Below are 27,364 nucleotides of genomic sequence, written 5' to 3'. Positions count from 1 at the left end.
GCAGATCTCTGGGCAACTGGTAAAAACTGGGGTGTATTTTCCTTAGGCAATGATTAGCCTCCTACCTCCCTCTCTATGTGGCTGGGGAAACTAGCATTTTATTTCGAGGTGGGGGGAGGGAAGAAGGAAGTTATTCTTCCAAACAGAAAGTAAATTACAAGCACGGCATACTCTTTGAAAGAGCAGTACCTTGCCTATTTCAAACAGCTTCTACTATTCATGAGTGCACTGATGTTTTCACTTATCTTATTCACTTATTCACTTGCCTGAGATACAGGGGAGAAATTCATCTCCCTACATCCCTTTGCCACTTGAGCCTGTCTAGTCTCTAAGATTCATCCAGTTTGAGATTTCTCAAACCCATGTTCTCTTGTGCTATGGGAAATACCACAGTTCTGACAAAAGGAATCTGAATGGATATAGAAAGGAACTTTAAAGAGACTGGAGGTGAAAATTTAAAGCCCCTTCAAAACTCCACTGTTTTATAAAAGTCTTTGCATTTTGCTGATTGTTTGCTTTAAGATTTAATTTTGTTGTTTTAAGATCATATATTAATGTATTCAATACTATTCTGTTATACTGAATCAGTTTAATCTACTGTGTTTTAACTATTAGTTATATTCTGTTACCTTTCCCCTATAACTATACTGAACAAATACTATTGAATAAGCCCAATTAAAAAAAAAAAAAAGCTTTTTCTTCCATTTTGGCTTTGTAAATTGTCACACAGAGGATAGATGGACTTCATCAAAACTTGTTACAATTGTATAATAATCTTTGGAAAATTTAATGAGCCAAATATCTTAAATTGATTTTAAAGGGTCTTTAGACATGATTTTTAGATTTTTTTTCTTTCAACAACTCTGATTTTGCTTACCTCTGAGTTATTTGTAACAAGAGGTAAATGGTCCACATTAGTAGCTGAAGTGAAGCATTATTATAACCCCCACCTCCCGTATTTGTAAAAATGTGAATGGATGGAACATAACAGTCAGCCTCATGCCAAAGGACCTGGGAAGTTGATCCTAGGGCATGGTACACCTGGATGGCTCCCAAGAGGGACCATCTCTCATTTGTAATTTTTTGGCTCACTCTAGCCTTCCACAAGAATGATCTAGATTCTCAGTGACATTTTTAGACCCAACATCAACAGTACAGAGGTTTGGTTTTTTCTAGACTCCTCTGTCACATTTTTGTAATGATGGCAGTAATATACTTTTTAAAAAGAATAACTCAGGAAAGGTTGAAAGATTTGATACATTTGTAAAAAATTGTGACAAATATCCATTAATTCATAGATTTTAAAAATACCACACAGCAGACTCATGGGAATCCTAATGATAGTGGATTTGTTTGCTATTGCCATTAAATGGGCTGTTATAACTTTGGGGATTCTGATACTTCTTGAATGTTCATTACATGTTGTACTATTGTTCTGTATAAAAACCGTTACTTTGTAAACAGTGGATCATGGCCAAGTTTGAAAAGGAAATGGATCTCATTTTTGGGGTGAGAAAACTTTGTATTCTACCTTTTCTTAACTGACACAGTGTGTCAATGATTGTAAGCTATATGTTTTTGATTTTTAAAACTTTTTTATTATTGTTTTTGCTTGCATGTGCAATACGCTATTTCAGTTTTATTTTTTCTCTCCTTTTTGTATTTGAAGCACATGTCACCAGTATTAAGATTTTCTTGAATTTTTTTTTATTTTGCAGTAATTTAAGTTTAAAATACATTTGCCCTGAAGTCAATGCACACCCCAAAAGCTTTAGACTATAAAAATGAATGATTCTGTCTGATTTCAGGAGAAGGGAATACACAAAGAGCCACTGCACAGTGCCAAAGAAGCACAAAGCTACTTGCATAGTGCCAATAGAGCACAAGGTAAAAGAGACCAAACCAATCCTATGTGGATTGATGATATTCTGCACAAAGAGCTCAAGGACTTAATCATGTGTGAGACTCAAGGTTGAGGCTGTTTAACATGTGTTAAATACAGGTCTTCCTTGTACCACACACTCTATATAAAATACACAACATCAATTATTCTGGTTCCATCCTGGCTCCCATTTGCTCCTATAATCTAGTCCATTTTCCTTCTTATACTACGGGCAACTTCCTGTAGTCATGGCTGCAAATGGGTAAGAGAAATATTGCATTCTGTCCTACAGACTTGTGGAATAGAAATTACTTATTTGGGCCCTAATACAAGCACCTGTTATAAATTTATTTTTCTTTTACTTGGAATTTTTACACATAAGACTTTGATAGTCTATATTTCATCCAGAAGTTATCTTTTCTCTTTTATTTGGACTTTTGATGTTTTTGATTTTCTCTTGCCAATTGATTTATATATCTCATAACGCAGCCATGCATCTCTAAGTGATCCCTGTGTTTTTCAATCACTCTCTTCAGGGGGAATGTATTATTATTCTAAAATGCAAAGTTTAAATTCTTTTTGAGAGTAATTTTAGGTTAAGAAACATGATACCTCTTTGAATCCAGAAAGTGAACTGTTTGGAGAAAGCACCATGAAGATGAACTTTGGGATGTGGTGATCTCAACTGTATGGGATTGAATTCAGTTGTTTTGTATGTATGCTTTTATGCCAAATGGGACTGCCCCCAACTGGCTTTTTGTCAATGCGCTTAGCAATCATTGGTTTTGTTCTCTTTTACTCTTATCCTCAAATTATTGTAATTTCAAAGTTGGTTATGTTTACAAGCTCCATTGGAGAGACTAGTCTTCCATGGATCTCAGGGGGTAATGTATAATTGAAAATCTGTTACCCTAAAAAAGGTTACATTTCTTGGGAGCCCCCTGACTTCCTGTCTTTACGTACTTCTTGTAGATAGGGGATATTAGGTGGGGACGTGGAGGGTCCCTCTGTCTTTTTGGCACCTGGCATGGCGATGGTGAGTGGGGACTTTGAAATGGCTAATCAACCATGGGCATGTGGTCTTTATTTTGTATCCTTTTTATTCCTTGATTTCTAATGATCATTAATAAATCCCTTAAAACATAACATTTTATTATCAAGATTTAATTTTAATTTTTACATTGAAATGGTGATGATATATTATCAGAGATAGTAAAATTCAGAATTATTCCAGATGGTCACCTTATAGTTGAAACCACACAATTTACATTTCTATAGCACTCTGCAATTTTTAGGAAAAAAAAAATCAAACCTGTACTGGTATGCCCCACTTTATTGAAGTGTCCCTTAATACTAACTGGCAGTCAGGTGATTCATGCCTAAATTTTTGCTCCCTGGGGAGGCTCAGCTTGGTGGATTCTGAAGCTCAGGAGATCTGAGGGGTAGTAGAGCTAAAGGCTATCTGGTGGGTACTTATACTAAGTCTGGCATCAATATGGCAAAACTCCCAGGAACAGACAGCCCCTATTAGGCTGCCTGAGAGGGAAATGGTCCAATTCTAGAATGAAGGAGGTCAAAGTTTTCTTGCAGATCAGCACTGAGTTTGGGCTCGTGAATTATTGCTGCACTCCCAGCTTAGGTAAAATAAGGAGACTGTATCGGAACAAAACAAAAACACTAATTGGCAACAAAGCTTGACAGAACATGATGTGAAATCTGACAGATCAAAGGTTTTAGCTTTTTAGCCATAGTTCGACATCAGGGAAAAAGGTGAAACTTTTCATGCATAATATAGTATGGAACACCTAGAATATATAGTTAAGAGATCCCATGTTCTTCTAGCTTACTTTTAGCTGTGAGAGAGAGAGAGAGAGAGAGAGAGAGAGAGAGAGAGAGAGAGAGAGAGAGAGAGAGAGAGAGAGAGAATGAACAAATGAGAACTGGAGGGAGTTGAGATCTAACTGATATGAAGCTAACCTCATAAACTTGTACTTTTTTCAACTATCTCTGAAAATCTGTTGTTAGAATAGGAAAAAACCCCAGAAAAATTAAAAGGGGAGGAAAAAACCCCTCCACAATCTAACCACAATGCCTCCATAGTTGGAGATTGCAAACAGGAAATACTCTACAGCTGGAGAAATCTTTGCTTTACTTCAACAGTTCTGAAGCAATAACTGCTCTTTAACCGTTAAAAAAAAAAAGGACCCCCAACTATTATGTAAACTACAGGAGACTTCCAAAAGCTTAGCTTGGAGAAGAAACCAAGGAAAAGCATTATAAGCCTGGCAAAGCTTTAAAGGATTTGGGCTCCTCTCACTATTTAAAAAGAGGTATTCTTGGTCTCTGTTTCTCTCTGTTTTTCTGTCTCTCTCTTCTTCCACTTTATTAAGCAATTGCTAAGGAGGATATGCATTAAGATAGTTTTCCTTGATAGAATTCCTTTGAGATGTATTGATTCCAAGCCACTGTTTATTCCCTTCCTGTCCCCATTTTGTGGTTTTGGAAATCAAACTAATACAATTCTTTGTTCATTTGCCTGCTCCTTCAGTGAGGTCACAGACAGTAATGGCATAATTCAGGCAGCCATGTGAGCTAAGAAGCATTGAGTAGTAATATTTTCTTGACTTCCTTTTTAACATATTTTTTTAAAGAATAAAATAACTTTAAAATACAAGAGGCCAGGAATGGTGGTTTGAGTCAGCAATCCTTGCTACTCAAGAGGCTAAGGCTGTTGGATCTCTTGAGCTCAAGAGTTCTGTGCTACAGTGAATGTTTAAGCTAACTGGTTATCTGAACTAAGTTTAGCATTAATCTAGTGAGCCCCCAGAATCGGGGGGGCCACTAGAATGCCTAAGGAAGAATGAAACAGCCCAAATTAGAAATAGAGCCATTAAAAGTTCCTATGCCAATCACAGTGAAATTGGGCCCATGAGTACCCCCTATATTTCATGTCTGGGAGAGAAAGGAAGATAAATAGATATACTTAAAACACTATAGTCTAATGGGGGGAAACCAAATGAACCACTTGACTGATACACAAGAGACCTCTGAGCTGGTTCTAGCAGTTTACCTGACCAGGCAAGTCACAGAGTAATGGCAGTACACATTAGAGCCTAATAGCATGATGATTGGGACAGAGTAGATATTATTATCTCTTCTTTACTTATCAAGGTTCTGAGGGTAAGGGGAAAAGTGACTAGCGAGGTTATAGTGCTGGTTAGTGACAGAGACACAATTCACATCAAAGTCTCTTACAAGAACAATCCCTGCATTATGCCATGATGTCTCTGTTCCTTAAATCAGCCCAACTTACTTTAATTCAGTATCTCCTATGTGTCAAGCAGTGGTGATATAATGGAAAGCAAAAACAAAGATCCAGCCCTACTCTCAAGGAGCTCCTAATCTAATGAATAAAATTGGATGCAGTGTCAAAGGCTAGGCAGTAGAGTGTAAAGAGCACTCGACCTGAGAGTCTAGTTAGAGGACCTGGGTTTAAATATGCATTACTGTTTAATAGCTGGGTTTCCTTTGGAAAGTCCCTTCCCCTTTCTGAAACTCGGGTTCTCATCTGTAAAATGTGGGAAAGGAACTAGAAGACTCCTAAAGGGCATGCCAGCTCCAAAGATTGGTGATCTCATCACCTTATTTAAGTGCTCCGTCTTCTATCAGACATTCCAGGGGATGACATACTCTCCTGTGCAGGGATAATATGAAAGCAATGGTTATTCTTAAATAAGAAGAAAGAATGGATAGAAAACCAAAGAGTTATTGTACTTCTGGATAGATAACTATTTAGGGTATCTTGTCACAAGATCTAGTAGACCTTCAAGAAACCTTAAAGGTTAACCTGTCCAATCTTCTTGTTTTACAGATGGGGAAATGGAGGCCCTGAGACCTTAAGAGCACTGATCCTTTCTACCTCGCTATGTGATTCCGAATCAATCATATATAATCATAGTGTCATGGGTTAGTTAAGTTAGAATAGCGTGAACAGGACTCTCTCTCTCTCTCTCTCTCTCTCTCTCTCTCTCTCTCTCTCTCTCTCTCTCTCTCTCTCTCTCTCTCTCTCTCTCTCTCTCTCTTTATGTATATATATATATATATATATATACATATATATAAACATAAACCACAAATAAGGGTGTGATTCTAGGCTCCGATGCCCATTGTGTAATTTGGGGCAAGTCACTAAACTTCTGACCTTCTATTTCCTCATTTGAAAAATGGAGAAAACAATACTTGCTTTGCCTGCCTCATGGGGGTGATGGTGAGGGAAGCACCCTGAAATAGGAGCTGCTACTGCCATCGCTGCAGAACAGAACTGAAGAACTGGAAAGCGTCTTAGAAATCATTCAACTCAATTCTCTCATTTTATCAATTAGGGAAACACAGCTTAAGGAGACAAACCAAGCCTGCCCAGGCTCGCATAGCTAGTGAGCAGCAGCGCTGATATCAGAACTCAAAGCTCTTCATGTCAAAGTTCTGAGTTTAGTTTATACAGCACTGTGATATATTCCGGCAGCTACACTCGTTTCATTTCTAACAGATGGAGTGACCCGCATACGCACAATTTTCATAGCACCTGATGCTACGAATATTCACAAGGGTCCCAAGGATCACAAGGCACTGTTTCATGGTGGGACAACTCATTTCCCTCCTTGTCAGGAGAGCTGATTCAAGAGGAGGACAGGCTTATCAAGAATGAAGGATACTTGTAGGGAAAATGGTGAGGTGAAAGGAAAACAAAGACCATGATGGCAATGAGAACTACTAGACAGGGAGGTCCCCTAGGGGAAGGTGCAGAGCCCTCTCCCCAAGAGCTGAAAGCTCCACGGTTTGGGGAATTGAATACTGAGCTAACACACCCAGGAGGAGCCGAAGCAAGCCGGTGCTGGCTTTCTGGGGCTCTGTGAGAAAGATGCAGCTGGGACCTCAGCAAAGAGGAATGAAGCCACCATGGCAGGGTCTCCGTGGGCTAAAGGTTGTCCTGGAATTGTCCCATCATAGAACATAAATTAACTGCCAACAGCTAGCTGCTGACTTAAATTTAGTCTGAATGATAAACTAAGACAATGAAAACAGTGAACAGCCTTAGCTTCATCATCTACTACTACCACTACCACCACCACCACCACTACTACTACTGCTACTACTACAGTTAGGGATAATCCAGTGGATAGAGCATTAGGCCAGGAATCAGGAAGATCTGAATTCAAATGCAGCCTCAGAAACTTCCTAGCTAGGTGAACCTGGGAAAGTCACTTAACCCCAACTGCCTACTCCTTATCTCTCTTCTTCCTTGGTGTCTGAGACAGAAGACTTTTTAAAAAGTCGTCTAGCCCAACTCCCTCTTCTCAGTGATGAAATAGCTAGGTTTGGGAAGTCAAAGTACCCAGTCACACAGATGTCAAGCAATAGTGGCGGTATCTTGAACCCAACTCACTCCAATCCCAGACCCATAATGACTACCTCTGGCAGCACTGTACAGTCACAAAGGGATTTCCCTTTATCCTCGCCTCTGTCCTGTGATGTAGAGAGTCTAGTGGACTTTTCTTCACCTCCTTGACAAGGACAATGAAATTCAGGGAAGTTATGGGGAAAGGGAAAGCAAAAGAAAAAGGAAAAGTAATAGGAGAGAAGAAGAGGAAGAAAAAATGGATAATGGAAAGAAACGGAGGTTTTTCATGGAAAATGGTGAAGTTTTGTTGTTTTTTTTAACAATGACTACATCTAGAATCACTCCAGGAAGTGTCTATAATGCACTGATTACAACATTTCCTCTTTATTGTGCTGGAATACTCAGAGTTTCTGAATTAATAACAGCTAATATTTTTATAGAGACTACCACGTGCCAGGCATTGTGCTAAATGCTTTACAAATACTTTCTCATTTGATCCTCCCAGTAACCCTGGGAGGTAACTGCTTATTATTCCTATTTAGAATAAGGAAACCGAGGCAGAGATTAAATGATGTGCCATGGGGAACACAGCTAATAAGTATCTGAGGCTGGAATATCTGACTTTAGGCCAAATGAAACAAAATATTTATAGATCTTTTAAAATTCATTCAGACTACCTTAGTAATTGACAACTCCTATTTATAAGGAGAAATTTAAAGACTGTGTCTCTGATAGACAATTCCTCACTTTCTCTATACCTCCATTAATTTGCCAGATTATTTAAATGCTTTTTATGGAAATTGGTAATTATTTTATATAAATATATTTATTGTATTTTTATATTATCGCTAAATAAATTAAGGAAGGGAATAAATGGTGACTCGGAATTGACATATTTCAAAGGAAATATATGAAGGAAAGCCATCTTAATAAATTAAATTGTTAAACAGTATAATATTTATTTACACTGATATTTATATAAAATGATTATATATTCATTTTCACAGTACATTGGAGAAACTTTAGTTCTGAAATCTCTTACCAGATTTTTCAGCAGGGTGGATAGTTCTTTAGTAAGCGTGGAAAACTTTACAAAAGCAGTGCCAAGATCTGGATTATCCCGACTTAAAAAATTACTTCCAAATTTATCTAGAATCTGTGCATAGTTTTCTTCATTCTGTACATGATCTGAAAAAAGAGACAAAGATGACATTTTTTCATTAGTTATTAAAGCATTGATTACTGAGAAATTGGCTCAGCCCTATAAACAACTGAACATGCATTTATTAAGCACCTACTAAGTGTGCAACACACTGCTGGAAGATAAAGACAAGTGAAACAGCACCATCTTCAAGGTTACCTTCTCCTAAGGGAAAGGTATAAGACGTATAAGATGAGTTTGCAATCTGGATTGTAAGGGTTAGGAGGAGAGTAAGTAACAAGCCCCTCACTTACCTGTTTTTTAGAAGCTGCTCTCTATGTATGTATTGCCTTCCTCAAACATGAGAAATATTTTGTTGTTTTGAGAAAGTTAAGCTGAAGAGCATCCAAAGGAAGGCAATCAGAATGGTAAAGGTCTTCGACCCCATGTTACATGAGGATTTTCTGTAATAAATTGGGACTGTTTAGTGTGAAACAAAGAAAATTCAGGAGGAACATGAAAGTGGTCATGTGGATGAAAGATTGGGCTTGTTCATTTTGGTCCCAAGAGGTAATGGGTAGAAGTTACAAAGGAAATTAAGGCTTCATATTGGGGAAAACTGTAAAGGGCTTATCTTGAGAAATGGTGAGTTTCTCCTTAGATGTTTTTAAGTCAAGACTATCAGGTTAAATGGGTTTTCCTTTTGAAATTTGGACTATCTGGCTTCACAAATCCATTCTAACTATCAAATGCTGTAGTTCCATATATGAAAGGTACTATACAATACAAAGGTACTATACAATACAATGAAGTTGGAAGGGACCTCAGAAATCATTTACCACAACTCACAATAGAAGAAGAATCCCTTCTATAACATGCCAGACAAATAGGCATCTAGACTTCATCTGAAGATCTCCCAATGATTAGGGACTCATTAATTCCTGAGTAGGATCATAGTATTTAGAGTTGGAAGAGATCAGAGGCCAACTTATCAACTCTCCCCCACTTTAGTTTACAAATGAGAAAAATAAAGTCCAGAGACTTGTCCAAGGCCTAAGATCAAAACAAAACAGCACAAGTGTTCAGTTGCTGCCAAGATTTAAACCAAAGTTTCTTTTAACTCATAAGTCAGAGTTCTTTCCATACTTTCCAGGTAAGAAAATTGAGGTTCAGACATGAAGTGACTTGACCACAAAAATAAAGTCTTAAGGAGTTTTAAAGGAAAATGAAAGCACTTTAGGAGAAAGAGGGGAGATGGCACTATGGAGGAGGTGCCACAACAGCTAGGATATTGAAAGTGTAGGGTTTATAGACAAATCCATAAGTCCATACACCTGGAGTTGGAAATGATCTCAGAGTCTGTTTGCCTTTGTTTATCGTTTCATCTATAAAATAGGGGTAATCATAGCACTTACCTCCCAAGCTGTGGGGAGAACAAAAAGATATTTATAAAGCACTTTGAAAGTTTTAAAGCACTATATAAATGCTAATCATTTTTATAATGATTATTACCATCTAAAATATCATTGGTGCCTAAAATTGTGAAGAAATTTAGAATGTAAATAAAATAGGTATATATACATATGTAAGTTTATCCATACAATACAATATACATCCACATCCATATGTAACTTCTGAAGGATGAATTCAGGACTTGATAGACTTTCCCCTAAAGTCATCAAAACTGATGATCACTCAAATGACTGCTGATGGAACCTACAACATATTATTATGGTTTCCCATAATAGAATGATGGAATTGGAATAGTTTGAATCCTAGATCTGTCCATGCAACCTGGAGCAACCAAATGAACCTCTGTAGGCCTTACTTTGGCAATAAATTGTGCTATGGTTTCCATGATCTGATATGTCATTTAATATATGGAGATTAAACATCTTGTTTTTAAAATGGGGATAATAAAATATACACATTATTCATCTCACAAGGTTGTTACGAAAGCACTTTGTAAACTTTAAAACTATGGAAATATCATCCATCACTTATTTTCAGGGTTCATCATTAACAAATAAAGGCATTTGCTTTTCCTGTTTGAATACTTCTTAAAGTATCATATTTGTTAGGCTGATACCCTTCTTGTTCAATAACTAAAATTCAATTAAAAATATTTTATCTTCCTACAGCATCAAACATTCTATTAATAAATTGTTGTATAAGCTTACTAAAGCATCAACTCAGATTCTGCACTAGGAAACAACATAATAATAGCTCACATTTATATAAAGCCTTGATGTTGGCAAAGTCCTTTCCTTATAACAAACTTTTGAGTAAATAGATCAAGTATATATTATCTCTATTTTACTGATGAGAAAACTGAGGCAAAAGGAGATGAGGGGTTTTGCCAGCAGTCATTGATAAGCAGTAACAAAAAACCTAAATAAAGAACATAAAGAGAAACAAAACAAACCTAATGCAGTATTGTAATAATGATAGCATTAAAAATTCATGATGTTTCCAGTTTCTGTCAGCATTTCAGCTTGCAATTTTGAAACAGAAAGAGAAGAAAATTTAGAGCTGACTACTGACCAAGTCCTCTAGGAAAACTGGTTTAGAAAAACACAAAAGAAATCAGATCAGCCAAAAAGGCAGTATAAATATCGAAACACCATCTGACTAATGGCAAAATGAGAGTTCACCACCCAGTACTTTGTAATCTGTAGAACCTTTCCTTGGGAGAGATCAAATAGAAACAATTAGAGCTTTCTAAATGAAATTCCATTTGTGTGCAAATATAATAGATGAGGAATCTCCCAAACCTTGATCTATTCTTCCCAATCAAGGGAAACAGAGAACCCCAAATCTGGAAGGCCCTCACAGTTAACTTAGTCCAATTTCTTATCTGAAGTAAGAAATCTTGATATTTATTACAGCTTATAACAAATATATTTATTTAAATGGTATTTAAATAAAAATATAAATATAAAAAACTTAGCTTTCTGTGGTTACCTTATCATATTAGAGTCACAGGAAGACTACTGAAATAATCCAAGAGTGAGGTGGTGAGGGTATATTAGAGTGTGGTGTACTAGATGAGGCAGTAGTATGTCAGAGGAGAAAAAGGATGAGAGAAATTGCAAAGGTAAAATAGGTAGGTCCAAGTAACAGCTTGGATTTGAGGTGTGAGAGATAGGTTGGGAACATCAGAGATTGGGAGGATAGTGTTATCCTTTATAGTAAGAACTTGGGGGAAAATAAATATTTCTGTGTTGGATATTTTGAGTTCAAAATATCTAAAAGGCACTCGGAGATGAGAATCATCAACATAGGGATGGTATCCATGGGAGCAGATGAGATCACCAAATGAAGTAGTATAGAGGGAGAAGAGAAGAGGAACCAGGAGAGAACCCTAAGGGACACCTACAGTAAGAAGGGAAGATCTGGAAGAGAATCCACGAAAGGAAACAGAAAGAGATGTGAAATAAAAAGAAAATTAAAAGAGAAGTGTCCTGAAAACCTGGAGAGAGGATGGAGGAAGTCATCAAGGGGGTCCAAGGCTACAAAAAGGTCAATAAGAATAAAGATTAGGGCCAGAAAGTAATTGCCAATTAGCAGATGACAGTTAGCATTTATATAGCACTTTAGGATTTGTAAAAGCTCTTTTTGTATTATCTCACTTTATTTTTACAACAACTCTAGAAGGTAGGTGCTGTTGTTATGTTCATTTTTTTAGATGAAAAAACTAAGGTACATAGCAAAAGTTAGATTTGCTTGTGTCAGCTAGTAAGTGACTGAGGGCATGATGTGAACTAGAGTTTCCATGATCCTAAGTCAGAACAAGAACTAATAGCCCAGATTAATCAGATCACAAATGCATAGCTGAAAGGAAACTCAAAGGCCATCCAGTCCAATCTCTCTCTTCATTTTACAGATGAAGAAACTGAAGCCTAGGAAAAGTATTTACTCAAGGTCATGTGGGCAGGAACCATTAGGCAAGATGTGAAATCAAATCCTCTAACTCTAAAGACTATGTTTTTCCATTGTACCTTACTCTGGGTCACATAGCTAATAAGTAGCAGAGGTTTCACTCACTTCACTTCATATCACTAATTTATCTAGTTTCATCATTTCTCAAAGGAAGATAATATAATTGCACTACCTTCCTCAGAGGGTTGTATAAGAGTCAATCCCTAATTTCCTACAGTTTCAGTGTAGTTTCAACCTTAAAACTGCACAAAAGTTTTGGAGACATCATCTATCATACATTTTAATAATAATGATGATGATGATGATGATGATGATGATGATGATGATGATGATGATGATGATGATGGTGGAGGTGGTGAGCCCAGAGCATCCAGTGATATGGTATTTTCTTATACCAAAATATTGGTATTTTCTTATACATAATGGGGAATCAATTAGAAAGTATCTATTAAATGTCAAATACTGTGCTGGGTGTTGGTGATATAAAAAAAAACAAAACAAAAAACCAAAATAATTTTTGTCTTCAAGGAATTAACATTGTACCTGGAAAAGCAAGATGTACATATATAAATGTAATTAGATGTCAAATACATATAAAGGAAATACATGGTAATTTAATGTAGGGTGAGACAGGTTGCAGAACCATCATCTAGACCAGAGGCTCTGAAACTTTTTGAACAAGATCCCTTTACACCCTTGTGTGAATCTTTTATATCTATCTTGATGCTCATATAAGAAATAAAACATTCTTAGTATTATTATGAAAATGATTTATGTTCTAGATTCCTGAAAGGCTATGGGAACCTCAAAACACAATGTAATAATAGAGCAGTCAGAAGTTTTTAAACTTTAAATATGTTAACTTAAAAAACCCCCTTTTTAGTATAATTTCCTTCATATGTAATCCTATTTATTTAAAGACAGTATCCTCAGAAAAGGTCATTCCATAGGCTTCACTAAACTGCAAAAGGGATCCAGAACACACACACACACACACACACACACACACACACACACACACACACACACAATTAAGAATCCTTGAGCTAGATAAGGGACATGGAAAAGCTTCAGATGGAATGGGATGAGTAGACAGCACTTTGAAGAAAGCTAAGGATTCTAAGGAGGTGGAAGTGAGGAGGAATTGCATTTGAGGCATGAGGAACGGCCTATATTATGGCATAGAGAAGAAATATTGTGTATGAGGAACAAGGGTGTTTAATTTTGCCAGATGCTAGAGTGTGTGAAAGGAAGTAACATATACTAAGAGTGTAAAAGTTGGCTGGGGCCAGTGTAAAGGGCTGTGGAATGTCACAAGTACAGTGTTATAGAAGGCCATTGGAACTTTCTGAGCAGAGTAGGGACTGGTCGTACTTATGTTTTCAGAATAGCACTTTTGCCACTACAATTGAAGTAAATCTTAAATAATCTGAAATATGAGACAAGATTTGTTAAATCTGCATGAGCTACCTACAGTTAACTAACCTAATTAAGTGGTCAAAATTAAGGAACTACCCTAATTAAATAGTAAAAATCCATACTTTTAAACCAAAAAATATACTTGCTTATTATTTAGTAAGACTTTGGTCAAAACTTTCATTAATACTATTAAACAATTCTTATTTTAATTTTTTTGTTCTCTCTTGAAAATTGAATCTTGAATTCAGTTTTCTTTAATTAAATTGAAGTTAGTGACTTCTTAATACAACTTGTGAAAGATGATGGATGTGGTGACTATTGGTTGAGAAGCATTTATTAAACATTCATTCTGCTAAGTACAGAGGATAGAAAGAGAGGAATGAAAGGTAATCTCAGAGGGAAGACACTAGCACCAGGAGAAAGGAATATTGTTCCTCCTTCATTTTATTACTTTTTTTTGGTTGTACATGCATATATAAAGATTTTTTTGTAAAGTTTAATTAATTAATTTATAAGATTTTTCCATGGTTACTTGATTCATGTTTTCCCTCCCCTCCTCCCACCCCCCTCCTGTAGCTAACAAGCAATTCTACTGGATTTTACATGTGTCATTGATCAAGATCTATTTCCACATTATTAATATTTACACTAGGATGATCATTTAGAGTCTATATCCCCAGTCATATCCCCATCAAACTATGTGATCAAGCAGTTGTTTTTCTTCTGTGTTTCTATTCCCACAGTTCTTTCTCTGAATGTGGATAGCATTCTTTCTCGTAAGACCATCAGAATTGTTCTGGATCATTGAATTGCTGTGAGTAGAGAAGTCCATTACATTTGATTGTGCCACAGTGTATCTGTCTCTGTGTATAATGTTCTCCTGGTTCTGTTCCTTTCATTCTGTATCACTTTCTGGAGGTCTTTCCAGTTCACATGGAATTCCTCCAGTTCATTATTCCTTTGAGCACAATAGTATTCCATCACCAACAGATACCATAATTGTTCAGCCATTCCCTAATCAAAGGGCATCCCCTCATTTTCCAATTTTTTTTTGCCACCACAAAAAGCGTGGCTATAAATATTTTCATACAAGTCTTTTTCCTTACTATCTCTTTGGGGTATAGGCCCAGCAGTGGTATGGCTGGATCAAAGGGCAGATAGTCTTTTAATGCCCTTTGGGCATAGTTCCAAATATCCAAAAATTCAGAATAGTTGGATCAATTCACAACTCCACCAGCAGCACATTAATGTTCCAATTTTGCCCGATCTACTCCAACATTTATTACTTTCCTTTGTTATCATGTTAGTCAGTCTGTTAGGTGTGAGGTGATAGCTAAGAGTACTGCTTTGGCTGCATCTCTTAGATTTTGATATGATGTCTCAACACTGCCATTCTCTTCAATGAAATTATTCATTGCTTCTGTGATTGTTTCTTTCACTAAACAATTTTGTAGAATCATATTATTTAATTTCTAATTAATTTTTGATTTTCCTTTCCATGTACCCTTACTAATTATAATTTTTATTGCATTATGAAAAGGTTATATTTATTATTTCTGCTTTTTTGGATTTGTTTGCCATGTTTTTATACTTCAGAACATGGTTAATCTTTTTGAATACACCATACGTGGATGAAAAGAAGATATATTCCTTTTGGTCCCTATTAATTTTTCTCTATATATCTATTAACTCTAACTTTTCCAAGATTTCATTTGTATCTCTTACCTCTTTCTTATTTATTTTTTGGTTTGATTTATCTAGATCGGATAGTTCAGGTCTCCCACTAGTATAGTTTTACTATCTATTTACTCCTTAAGTTCCAGTAGTTTCTCCTTTAAAAATTTGGATGCTATACCATTTGGTGCATACATGTTGAGTACTGTTATTTCCACATTGTCAATATTGCCTTTTATCAGGATGTAATTACTTTCCCTAGCTCTTTTAATCAGATCTATTTTTACTTTGGCTTTGTCAGATATCATGATTGCGATTCCTGCCTTCTTTTTCTCAGATGATGCCCAATAGATTTTGCTCTAGCCTCTTATTTTACCCGATGTATGTAAATATTCCTTTTAGAACATATCTCTTGTTTGTTTCTTGTAGACAACATATGGTAGGATTTTGGTTTTTAATTCACTCTGCTATTTGCTTCTGTTTTATGGGTAAGTTCATCTCATTCACATTCAGAGTTATGATTACCACCGGTGTATTCCCCATCATTTTGATTTACTCTCCAAGTCCTGCACTTTCTTCTTTCACTTTTGCCTTCTAGAGCACTGTTTTGCTTTTAATCAGTCTCCCTAATCCCCACCCTTATTTTACTTGCCTTCCCACCACCTCCCTTCTTATTCTCCTCTTATTAAAATTTCCTCCCCCCTCTCTTTCTCTCCCTTTTGGTACTTCCTGCCCCACTCCCCCCTTGGTTTTTTCTCCCTCTCAGATTTCCTGTAGGGTAAGATAGAATTTGATACCCCAATGGATCTAGATGCTCTTCATCTCAGAGTTGATTCCAGTAAGAGTAAGGTGTAAGTATTACCTATTAGCACTCTTATGCTCCTCCTTATAATGGTATTCTTCTCCTCCCCTTCCCATGTGCCTCTGTATAGTATAATTTATCCTATTTTTCTTATTCCTTCAAGTTTTTCTTGGTGCCATCTTCTATTTCCCCCTTTCCTTTTTTTACACATCATTATAAACCACTACCCTGACCACTATCTAGGAATAATTCTTCTAACCACTATGATAGTTAATACAGTTTTTGAGAGTTACAAATATAATTTTTTCCATATAGGAATGTAAACGATTTGACCTTAAACCCCCCACCTCCCCTTGTTGTTTACCTTTTTTATGTTTTTTTTGAATTTTGTATCTGGACATCAAATTTTTCATTTAGTTCTTATCTTTTCTTTATAAATACTTGGAAATCTTCTATTTTTTAAAATGTCCATACTTTCCCCTGGAAATATATAGTCCGTTTTGATGGGTAGGTGATCCTTGGTTGTAGATCCAATAGTCTTGCCTTTCTGAATATCATATTCCAAGCCTTTGCAGTCCTTTAGTGTGGAGGCTGCCAGATCCTGTCTAATCCTGATTGGTGCTCCTTGATATCTGAATTGTCTCTTTCTGGCTTCTTGCAATATTTTTTCCTTAGCTTGGAAGCTCTTGAATTTGGCAATTACATTCCTGGAGGTTGTCTTTTGAGGATTTAATGTAGAAGATGATCTATGGACTCTTTCAATGTCTATTTTGCCCTCTTGTTCAAGAATATCAGGGCAGTTTTCTTGGATAATTTCTTGTAGTATGATATCAATGTTTCTGTTTATTTTCAGGTTTTCAGATAGTCTTAGATTCTCAAATTGTCTCTCTTTGACCTGTTTTCCAAGTCTGTCATCTTCTAAATCAGATATTTTGTTTCCTTCTAATTTGTCATTCTTTTGACTTTGCTTTATTAATTCTTGCTATCTTATGAGTTCATTAGCTTTCACTTCTCAATTTTAGTTTTTAAAGACTGGTTTTCAGCTATGATCTTTTGATGTTCCTTTTGGTTTTGGTCTCTCCTGCTTTTCATGGCTTCCAGCAGGTCAATTCTGGTCTTCAGTTTGCTTATTGTTTCATTTGATTTCTGTGCTTCTTTTTCCAAGTGGGAGAATCTGTCTTTTAAACTGTAATTTTCTTTTTTGAACTATTTCCCACTTTTCTTGCCAATATCTTCTATATTTCTCATTTGGTTAGTCATCTCAAATCTGAGCTCCTCAAGAGCTTGTGACCAATTTCCATTTTTTTTTTTGGTGGAAGGTTTAGATATGTTTACTTGTTTGTCATCCTTTGCTATTTCCTCTTTAGTCTGGGGTACATAGAAATTATGCAGGGTTGGAGGCTTTTTCTTATTTTATTTTATTTTTATTGTAGTTCTTGGGTGTTGGTAGCCATTGCTTTGTTCTTCCCTTCCCAGGCAGAAGTCAGAGTGAAGAGAGAAGGCAGGTCTCTGTGTATCAAGCTATAGAGCAGTTTTTGTCCTGAGGTTATTTTTCAGTCTCTGCTGTGTTTGCTGTGTGCAGCCCCTCTCTGTCCTCTTTCTGCATACAATCTCCATGTTCCTCAGCCTCGTGGGTCCCAAGTCTCGATGCTCTCTGGGGTAAGTCTGTGGTGTCCTCAGCCAGGCCCCGAGAAGCTAGAGATTGCTTCAGCCTTGCTCTGACTCTGGTGCCATAGGTAGAGAGAGGGAGGGGTAATGAGCTCACGATTTGGTAGGAGTAATTTTACTCTCTTATAGTGTGGAAATGCCCAACCTCTGTCTAACTTCACCCTATGGTAGGGCCCCTTACTCATCTGATTTGGGCTTTTGTCCTTTTGAGGTGCTATATATCAGTAGGTGGTGAGGAAAGGAAGGCCCTTGCTATTACACTATGGCCATCTTAGCCCAGAAGTCTTCCCCTTTCCCCCCTTCATTTTCAAAGATGACTAATGACATCATGAAAGTGATGTCTTGACTTGCACGTGAATTGGGTTTAAATGAGTCAGAGTTGTATAAAGCCATCAGCCTCACCCTCTTTTCCAGAGCCATAGAAGTCTAGTGGTAAGAAAAAAGTCAAGATAACTGGAGATGGAGTGGGATGCAGGAGAATGACCTCATCACCTTCAGTGTCTGACTGAGCTCTAAGCACACTACCATTCCTTCTTCCACTGCCTTCATGGCCTTTGGAACAGATTGTTCTCATTTAACTAATCTTCCAAGTGAAGTCTTTGCAGCTTGGGGTAGACATACTCCACATGGCCATTGAGCATGTTATAGCTTCTTGGAGTCAAAGGTGAGAGTTGGGTGTTGAGTGGACATCAAAAGTGGGATGAACATCCCTCAAAAAGGCTTCGTAAAACCTAACACCAGAGGTGCTAGTCCTCTCCTTCCAGAGGAGAACATATAAGGCCTGTTGAACAGCTAAGGAACTTTGATTTTTAAATCTGGAAGACAGCAGGGTATGTATGAGGGGAGCATAGGAGGTAGCCAGGTTCTGTAATATATCAAGAATAGGGAAACTAAGCCTACCAGAAATGTTCTAATCTACATTGGGCAAGAATATGAAGTCCTGGATTCTAATTCTGGCTTTAATATTAAGCAACTGTGTGACCTTAGAGAAAATATTTCTCTTGGAATTTAGTTTTCTTGAAGGATAAATGGGCACATTTTTTATTTTTTAAAAATGGGCACAACAGCAGTCTTACCTATGAACAAATACTTGGGTTAATTATTGTGAAAGTTAAATAGGATAATGAATCTGAAAGCCCTTTGAAAGAAACAAAAAGTTCTAAACAATTGCCAGAAGTTATTATAACTTTTCCCCAGAGATAGTGACCCTCAAAGTCAACTTTTAACTTACTAATTGTAGAAATGACAGAAAATATTACAGAATTTATAAAACTGGTACCCTTGTGTATCCTAATTGCTTTCATTTAGCATAGGGGAAAGGTGGAGTTCTAATCTTAATAAATGAGAAGCATAATTAAATAATTATAGAAAAAATTCTTATAAATACAGAAGACAAACTATCAACAGAGTAAAAAAAAATAGAACTTATTCCTATCTAAATTTTTGCCTTTTAGAATTTTAAGTTTGATCCACTCTAAGATATAGTAATCAAATGATAAATACAAAAGAAACCTCAGTTATCACATCATCCAAAGCTCCCATTAAAAATAAAATATTAACATTCAGGGAATTGCCAAAGTCAGAACAGTTTTAATCAGTAAAAGAATTGACGGTTTAAAACTATGGCAGGACTTTTGGTATTTTGTTTTAATGCAAAAGTCAATTCTCATAAAAATATTTTTTTCTGACTGTTTTCCTCAGTTTCACCTCATAAAAAGTTTCCCAGTTCCCCTCAAAATCTTTATATTTATCATTTCTTAACTCTAATAATATTCCATTACATTCATATGCTATCTTTTTTTTTTGGTGATTCACCAATTGTTGGGAACATATCTTGTTTCTAGTATTTTTGTTGTTACAAATATCATAGTTATAAATATTTCTGTACCTACAGGACTATTCTTGAACCTCATTAAAATCACTGGAGTATAAATCCCAGCCATGAGTTATAGGACACAAACAATTTAGCAACTTTTCTTGCATAATTCCAAATTGTTTTTCAGTAATGGCTCTTTTCCTGAATTTCTCCATCTTTTAATATCTGTAAGAATTTGATATAAAGTGATAACTCAGAAGAAAGAAAAAAACCCAACGAAAAGTCCCCTTACCTTCTATCTTAGAATCTATACTGTGTATTGTAAGAACTAGGCAACAAGTTTAAGTGACTCACCAAGGGTCATACAGCTAGGAAGTATCTGAGGTCAAATTTGAACCTAGTACCCTACCCCTAATCTCTTGCCCTCGTTTTCTATCCATTGAGCTACCTAGCTGCCTCCTAACTCAGATTTTCAAAAAATTTCCACTTATCTGGTTATCATTGTTTTTTGAACATGTCTTCAGATACTAAGCCCCCTTGTTTTATATAGAAATTGAGACTATTTAGAGTAAATTTACTTGTCCAAAGTTACATGACAAGCCAGGAGCAAAACCATATCTGTATTCAGGGCAGGGAGAGATGCTAAATTTTCCTAAGTTATTACTCTTTGTGTCTTTTTAAGTCAGTTTTGTTGAGAATTAATGTACCTTAAATGGTTAAATATAAGACTACTAACTGGAAAAATGGGTGTTAGAGAAAGAAGTGAAGTAGAAAATATTCTGCCTGAAAAGTAAAGCATTTCTACACATACTTTGAGGTTATGGAAAAGTTTTGTTCCTTTTTGTTCCTGGAAAGAAATAAAATGGAAATTTTGGAGGAAATTGAAATAGATGCATTACAATAAAACCTCAGTTATCTGGAGATCAGCCTTCTCATGACCTCAAGCATCTGGAGCAGTCCCAAATCCCAAAGCAAGCCAAATTAAAAAAGAAAAAAAGCATTTCTTAGTGAAGAATATCCTTCAAATGCCCAGCAGAGAATGTAAGACAAGCTGAAGACAGCAGAAGAGTACACCCAATATACTCTTGGGCCAAAAAGGAAGGAATATTTGGATTTGCTAGGGTTAGTTTTCCTTTTTCACAGAGAGGGCAGGAGAATTTTCAGAGAGAAGACAAAGGAAAGAAGAAAAGCATATTTGTAGAAGGAAGGAATACTAGGTTCTGGAACAAACCCTTTTGATTACTGATTCAAATTAATATTCATTAAGCTTCTCCTTTGTTCAAAGTCCTAGGGTTAAAAAGACAAAAATTTTTAACATTTCTTGCTCTAAAAGAGCTTATATTTCTCCAGTACCATATACAAAAGTATAATATCAAGTAACTTGAATGAGGGAGGGAGGAAGGGAGAGGGAAAGAGGGAGAGAGAGAGAGAGAGAAAGAGAGAGAGAGAGAAAGAGAGAGAGAGAGAGAGAGAGAGAGAGAGAGAGAGAGAGAGAGAGAGAGAGAGAGAGAGAGAGAGAGAGAGAGAGAGAGAGAGAGAGAGAGAGAGAACATGAACTACTAATTAAGGGGGAAAGGAAAGATTTTAAATAGTATTTGTACCTGAGTTGAACCTCAAAGGAGAATGAGGCATTCTAAGAGGGAGAATATATTCTAAAGACATAGGAGGATAGTTCCCTGTGCAAAGTTTGAATATGGGCTAACAAACTGAAGGAATAGAAAGCAGCTCAATTTGGCTATATTTTAGGAATCATGAAAAAAAAAAGAACAATATAGCTAGAACTAGACTGTAAAGGACTTTAAATGCCAAGCTGAGCAGTTTTGCATTTTGTCTTAGAAACAAGAGGGAACCATTAACAATTTCAGAGTAGGAGAGCCACATCATCAAATCTATGCTTTATAAAGACCATTCTGGCAACCTATACATTGATGTTAATTAATTTTCCTGTGCTTTAGCTGTCTCATCTACAGAAAATGGGCAAAGAGACATTAACTTTTCTCATAAGCTAGAGATGAAGAATAATGCATAATTTTTAATGAAACAAGTACTGCAAATGAAGTCCTAAAGAGCCACACAACACTTATTGCATCTTTTCATTTTGCAGAGGGCACTGTGAATCTGGTGTTTGGAATGTTGATCTCCTTAATGTTTTAGAAGAAAATTCCCCATTTCCTTGGCGTGAAGCTCTATTTTCCCTTGAAATTTTTAACTGTGACTTTCCATCTCCCAGAGTTACTGACCAACATAATGGCAAAGTCTCCTTTCCTCCAGCTTCCTTCTGGTTTTTAGAAGCTTTTCATCCACATAAAAAGGATAAACTTCCAATCATCTGCTACTTCTGTTTAGAAAAGCAGCTGTAACAAAGTCTTATTAAAAGCACTGCCCCAATGGAGCCTTCTACCTTGTCTATTCAGCCCAGGGAAATATTGGGATTCCTTGATAAAATTTATATCTCAAGTGATTTCCTTGACATACTGAGGGTACAAATATTTCCCTTACATGGGCCAGTAATCTTGATCACATAAATCCAGTCTAAAAATTATTAAGCACCTACTATGTATAAAGCATTGTAGTAAGTGATAGAGATATAATGACAAAATGATGAAAACTTACAACATATTAAATTTACCATTAAGCAATTCATATATCTACTACTGGGTGCCCAATACTACTGTGGATTCTGAAGAGATAGAAAGTTTAGATAATTTAACCTCTTTCCCTATAGATAGAGTTTAGTTTAGAAGTACAAGACATATACACATATAAATAATACTCAACACTGTGGGCATGAACTTTTTTTTTTGTTTGTTTGTTTGTTAAGTAAGGAAGGTTATAATTTATTAAGAAAGATCAGGAAAGGCATACTGGAGGAAATTTCATTTATATTAACCACCAAAAAGGATGGACAGGAATTAAAAGGATGTTAGAACCAAGTACTTCCTTTTGGAATTGGATGCTAGGAAATTCCAACTGTACTAAGTTGGGTTCCAAAGAAGAGATGTAAGAAGATGCTTGCCCCTACTTCTTTGCAGAGGTGAGGGATTATGGGTATGGAACACTTATATAATGTCAGATATTTTAACTCATTGACTAGTTATACTTAACTGTTCCTCCCTTCCCTCTTTTAAAAATGTTTGTTACTTCTTCTTTGGAAGAAGCTGCAGTGAGGGATATATAGGTCAATGTAGATAATTTAAAATGAGCAAAAATTCTTTTGTAAATTTGATTCACATTAATAGGGAGGAACCAATTGCTATTATGAGGATCTCAATTCAAATCCTGGCTCTATTACCTATGAGATCTTGGGCAAGTTTCTTAACCTACCTGGTCTTCAGTTTCCTCAGCTGCAATACGAGAAGGGTTTTACTAGAATCTAGTAATTAGAAGAGCTCACAGCTTTTCCTAGCTCTTAGTCAATGACCCTATGGTGAACTAGGAAAGATGGGGAACCTTGCCTAGAAGCAACAATTCAGCCTTACAATTTGTGGCAAAGAAAACTGGGAACAATCCAACATGCATCCTATTTTTTTAGAACAGATTTAGAAGTTTCAACGAAAGGACAGGTAGTATCCCATAATTTAAAGTTTTGTGGGAAATTTCAATCCAGAAATGGAAGTGCTGAAGAATAAAATTCTGGGGGCAATTATGGAGGTACACACTTGTAATCCCTTCTATGTGGAGGGGATGAAGCTGATCAATTACTTGAACCATGACATTTTAATCTGTAGGAGGGCTAAAGTCAATCTGGTGAACACACTAAGGCTGTTACTGGTATGGCCATCCCCTGTGTGTTGAGTTTCCAGATTGTCTAAAGAGAAATATAAACCTTTCAAGGTAAAAAATGGAGCCAGTTATCTCTGTCAATCAGCAGAGGAGGCATGCCCATGAGTGGCAGTTGTTCTTCCAGGTTGAGTATGAAAGAGAAACCTAGACTCAGAGGAAAGAAAAGAGACGGGGAAATTGAATGAAAAGGAAGGCAATGGAGTCATAGATGGCAACAAACATGGTTGGTCCTGTGAGAATACTGTCGAGAGTGCTAAAGATCAAAATAAATTGAAATCTACAGGAAACGCAAACCAAAAGAGGCTCTTAGTATGATACACTGGGGGGCAGTGTCCAGGATTACAGACATGATCATTTTAATGTGCTCTGTCCTGGTCATAAAACAGGAAGAGCAGTAAAGTGTTTAGTTCTGAGTGCTATATCTTAAAAGACACTGTTCAAGAAGGACAATCAAGATAATAAAGGAATTCATTCATGACACATAAAGAAAGGTTAAAGGATCTTTAACATAAAGGCAAACAATCTTGGGAGGGTGCAAAGGGAACCATGACTTATCTTCAAATATATGAAGTGCTTTCATGAAGGGAAAAGGGAGTAAACTTATTCTGGTAGGACAAGTAAGAACAAACAACAGAAGACACAAAGACGCAAATTTAGGTTGTGGGGAACCATAATTGTAAGATTATTCCTTCTGTTTTTTTTTTTAAACTCATTTTTATTTTCAGTTAAAAAATCTCTCTCCTCCTAATCCTCCTCCATCCATTATAACAAAAAGGCAAGAAATATAATACTCATATCTACAATGTCATGCAAAACACTTCTGTATGGACCATGTTGAAAAAAAAAGTAAGAAAAATAAAACAAGGGACAGCTAAGTGGTTCAGTGATTAGAAAGACAGGCCTAGAGCCAGGAGTTTCTGGGTTCAAATCTAACCTCAGATACTTCCTACCTCTGTGACCCTGGGCAAGTCACTTAATTCCAATTGCCTAGCCATTATCTAGTATCAATTCTAAGATAAGGGTAAAGGTTTTAAAAAAAGAAAAGAAAAAAAAATAAAGTAATAAGTATTAAAAAAAGAACAAAAAAAAAGCTTCTATTTGCACTCAACAGGATTATCAAAAAGTTTCCTATCTGGAGGTGGATGGCATTTTTATTATGATTTTGAGAACTGCCATAGATTAAATAAATTGATAAGAATAAAGAAATAAGCAATTAGTTGATAGAACGGGCTGTTGGGGAACAAATGGATTTCCTCACTAGAATTATTAAGCAAAGGATCATTTGTTAGGGGTACTGTATATAAGGATATTTTTCTAGTTCAAGTGAGGGGTGGAAGACCTGGGAGGTTTAAAATTTTTTCCTATTATTATACATGACAAACAACCCCCCAAAATGAGGATTAAATGCATGAATTCCTTATGTTCATCTTTATTTTATAAAGTATATTTACAGCAATTTAGTGTAGAATATATTTAATAAATTCTCTGTAACTTACTATATATATTTAACTCAGTAATACTAGTACTACTTTGCTTCTGTGTGTCCTGCCTTGAATATCTTTTTGCTTTCCCTTGTGTATTTTTAAAAAATTCTTTGTACTTTTCTTTCTTGCTTTTTTGGGGAGAGAGGGTATCACTACCACAACCTGCTGTCCCTGCTCCCCCAAAAAGACCTCTTCTGTAACAAATACAGACGGTTAATCAAACAAATCCATATATTGGCTATGTCTAAAAACACATGCTTCATTCTGCATGAATTCTCTTTAAACTTTGAAATCCTATGTTTCTGTGATTTTTTTAAATTCAAGAGGACCTTAGAGAATAACTAATTGATTATTAATTATTAATAATAGAAAACAGAGCCCTAAAGATCTTATGAAGTGAATTGGCTTTTAATAAGTGGAGACAAGATCTTCAAGGGCATTCCAAGACAGTTTAAATCAAAATGTAGTCAGGGAAGAGAAGGGATTAAGCATTTTATTAAGGACCTACTATGTTCCAGGCACTATGCCAAAAGCTTTACAAATAATATCTCATTTAATCCTTATAACAATCTTGGGAGGTAAATGCTACTCTTATCATCCCTACTTGATGAGTGAGAAAACAGAGGCAGATGCTAAATGTTTGCCCAAAATCACACAGTTACAGTAAATGTCTGTGGCCAAATTTGAACTTAGGTTTTACTGACCCCAGAAAATGAAGTTTATTTGTAGGAACAGATATGAAAGTCAAGACCTAGGATAGGCCTTAAAACCATCTAATTCTCCTCTTACATTTTTCAAATGATGTGAGAACAAGAAAAGAGAATTAAGTTGCCCAAAGAAACACAATAATAAGCGGTAGATCTGAGCTTTGAGCCCAGATCCTCTGAAATTAGAACCATCACTCTTTCCAAAACTTCCCATTATTTACACCTCATTTTATCCTCAACCTTCTCTTTTAGGCTGGCTACTTTTGTTTTGTCCACTTAAAGACACAACTCCCCGTATTCTGAAAACAACAACAACTAAACAAACACAAAACCTCACTATTTCCTCAAGCTACTGCTTTATATCTATAACCTTCCATTTCAAATTCTTAGAAATATTTTTCAAAACTTATTGCCCCACTTCCTTTTTTGTAACTGAGTACTTCCTACTTTTGTAGCTGTACAGTCTTTTAAAACCAAAATCCCAAATCATATACCCATATAAACAAGTGATAAATCATATGTTTTTCTTCTGTGTTTCTGCTCCCACAGTTCTTTCTCTAGATGTGGATAGCATCCTTTCTTATAAGTCTCTCAGTATTGTCCTGGATCATTACATTTCCACTAGCAGCAAATTCGATTACATTTGATCACTGCATAATATTTCAGTTTCATTGTACAATGTTCTCTTGGTTCTGCTCATTTCACTCTGCACCAATTCATGGAGATCTTTCCAGTTCATACAGATCTAATCTTTAATTCCCTGGATCCAAAGGCTCATCATCTTTTTTCACGCACACTGGTACATCACCTATATATATATACATATATGTGTGTGTGTGTGTCTTACTTGATAGTTTATTAGAACCCCAGGCTCTCAGTGCAAGAAGAGACACATAGTTTATATGATTTGTTTTTAGCTGATAGGGCCACTGACTTTAAAATGGAGAGGATCCTACCCATCATTTAAATTCAACATCCTCATTTTACAGGGGATCTTAAGGCACAGAAAAATGAAATGATTCGGCAAAAGTCACATCAGCAAAAAGCAGTGATGCCAAGATAAGCCTACAGAGTCTCTAATTTCAAATTCAAGCTTCTTTCCAGGAAATCATTCAAGCTATAAAATCACCTCTTCTTCGTCAAGGTCATTTGAAATTCTGTGCCTATATTCTAAAGCCTAAGCAAAGTCTTTCATCGGCATCGAAATTCAAGGCTCAAAAGATCACAGGATCACAGAATAAGTAAAATCTAGAAGGGGCTATAAAGACCTTTAGAGGATCTAATCCAACATGCTCATTTTATAAAGATCCAAAAACACTAAGTAAACCAAACAAGAAAGGATCACACAGGTAATAAGGAGTAGAGGCAGAATGCAACCACTGATTCAAAATAATCAGTCCCCCACAATTAAATTAGTGTCAGAGTAATCTGCAAAGTCCAGATACTAATTCTCATGTTAATAAGTAGCAGAGTTCAAATCCAGGTCCTTTTAGATCCATATTTAATGCTGTTTCTGTATTCTGTACTATGCTGACTCCCAAGGAATCATGGAGATTAATTAGTCAAATATTCTTATTTTTTTAAGACATTTAGAACTTCCTGCCTAATATGGACAGATCACTGGATATTGTCACATAAATGATTATAA

General features: G+C 36.1%; 1 protein-coding gene across 4 annotated transcripts in view; it reads right to left on the bottom strand.

Moving 5' to 3' along the window:
* ASAP1 (ArfGAP with SH3 domain, ankyrin repeat and PH domain 1) overlaps nt 1-27,364 on the bottom strand; it is a 522,736-nt gene that overhangs the window by 164,153 nt on the left and 331,219 nt on the right. For all 4 annotated transcript variants that reach the window (XM_056823080.1, XM_056823081.1, XM_001381404.5 and 1 more), the window contains one exon: nt 8,323-8,468. In XM_056823080.1, coding sequence (XP_056679058.1) covers nt 8,323-8,468 — 146 coding nt within the window. The remainder of the gene's footprint in view (nt 1-8,322; nt 8,469-27,364) is intronic.

This window comes from Monodelphis domestica, chromosome 3, assembly GCF_027887165.1.
Source record: "Monodelphis domestica isolate mMonDom1 chromosome 3, mMonDom1.pri, whole genome shotgun sequence".
Taxonomy (NCBI): domain Eukaryota; kingdom Metazoa; phylum Chordata; class Mammalia; order Didelphimorphia; family Didelphidae; genus Monodelphis; species Monodelphis domestica.
Note: the sequence above shows the minus strand (reverse complement) of the source record. Positions and strands in the feature narration are given on the sequence as shown.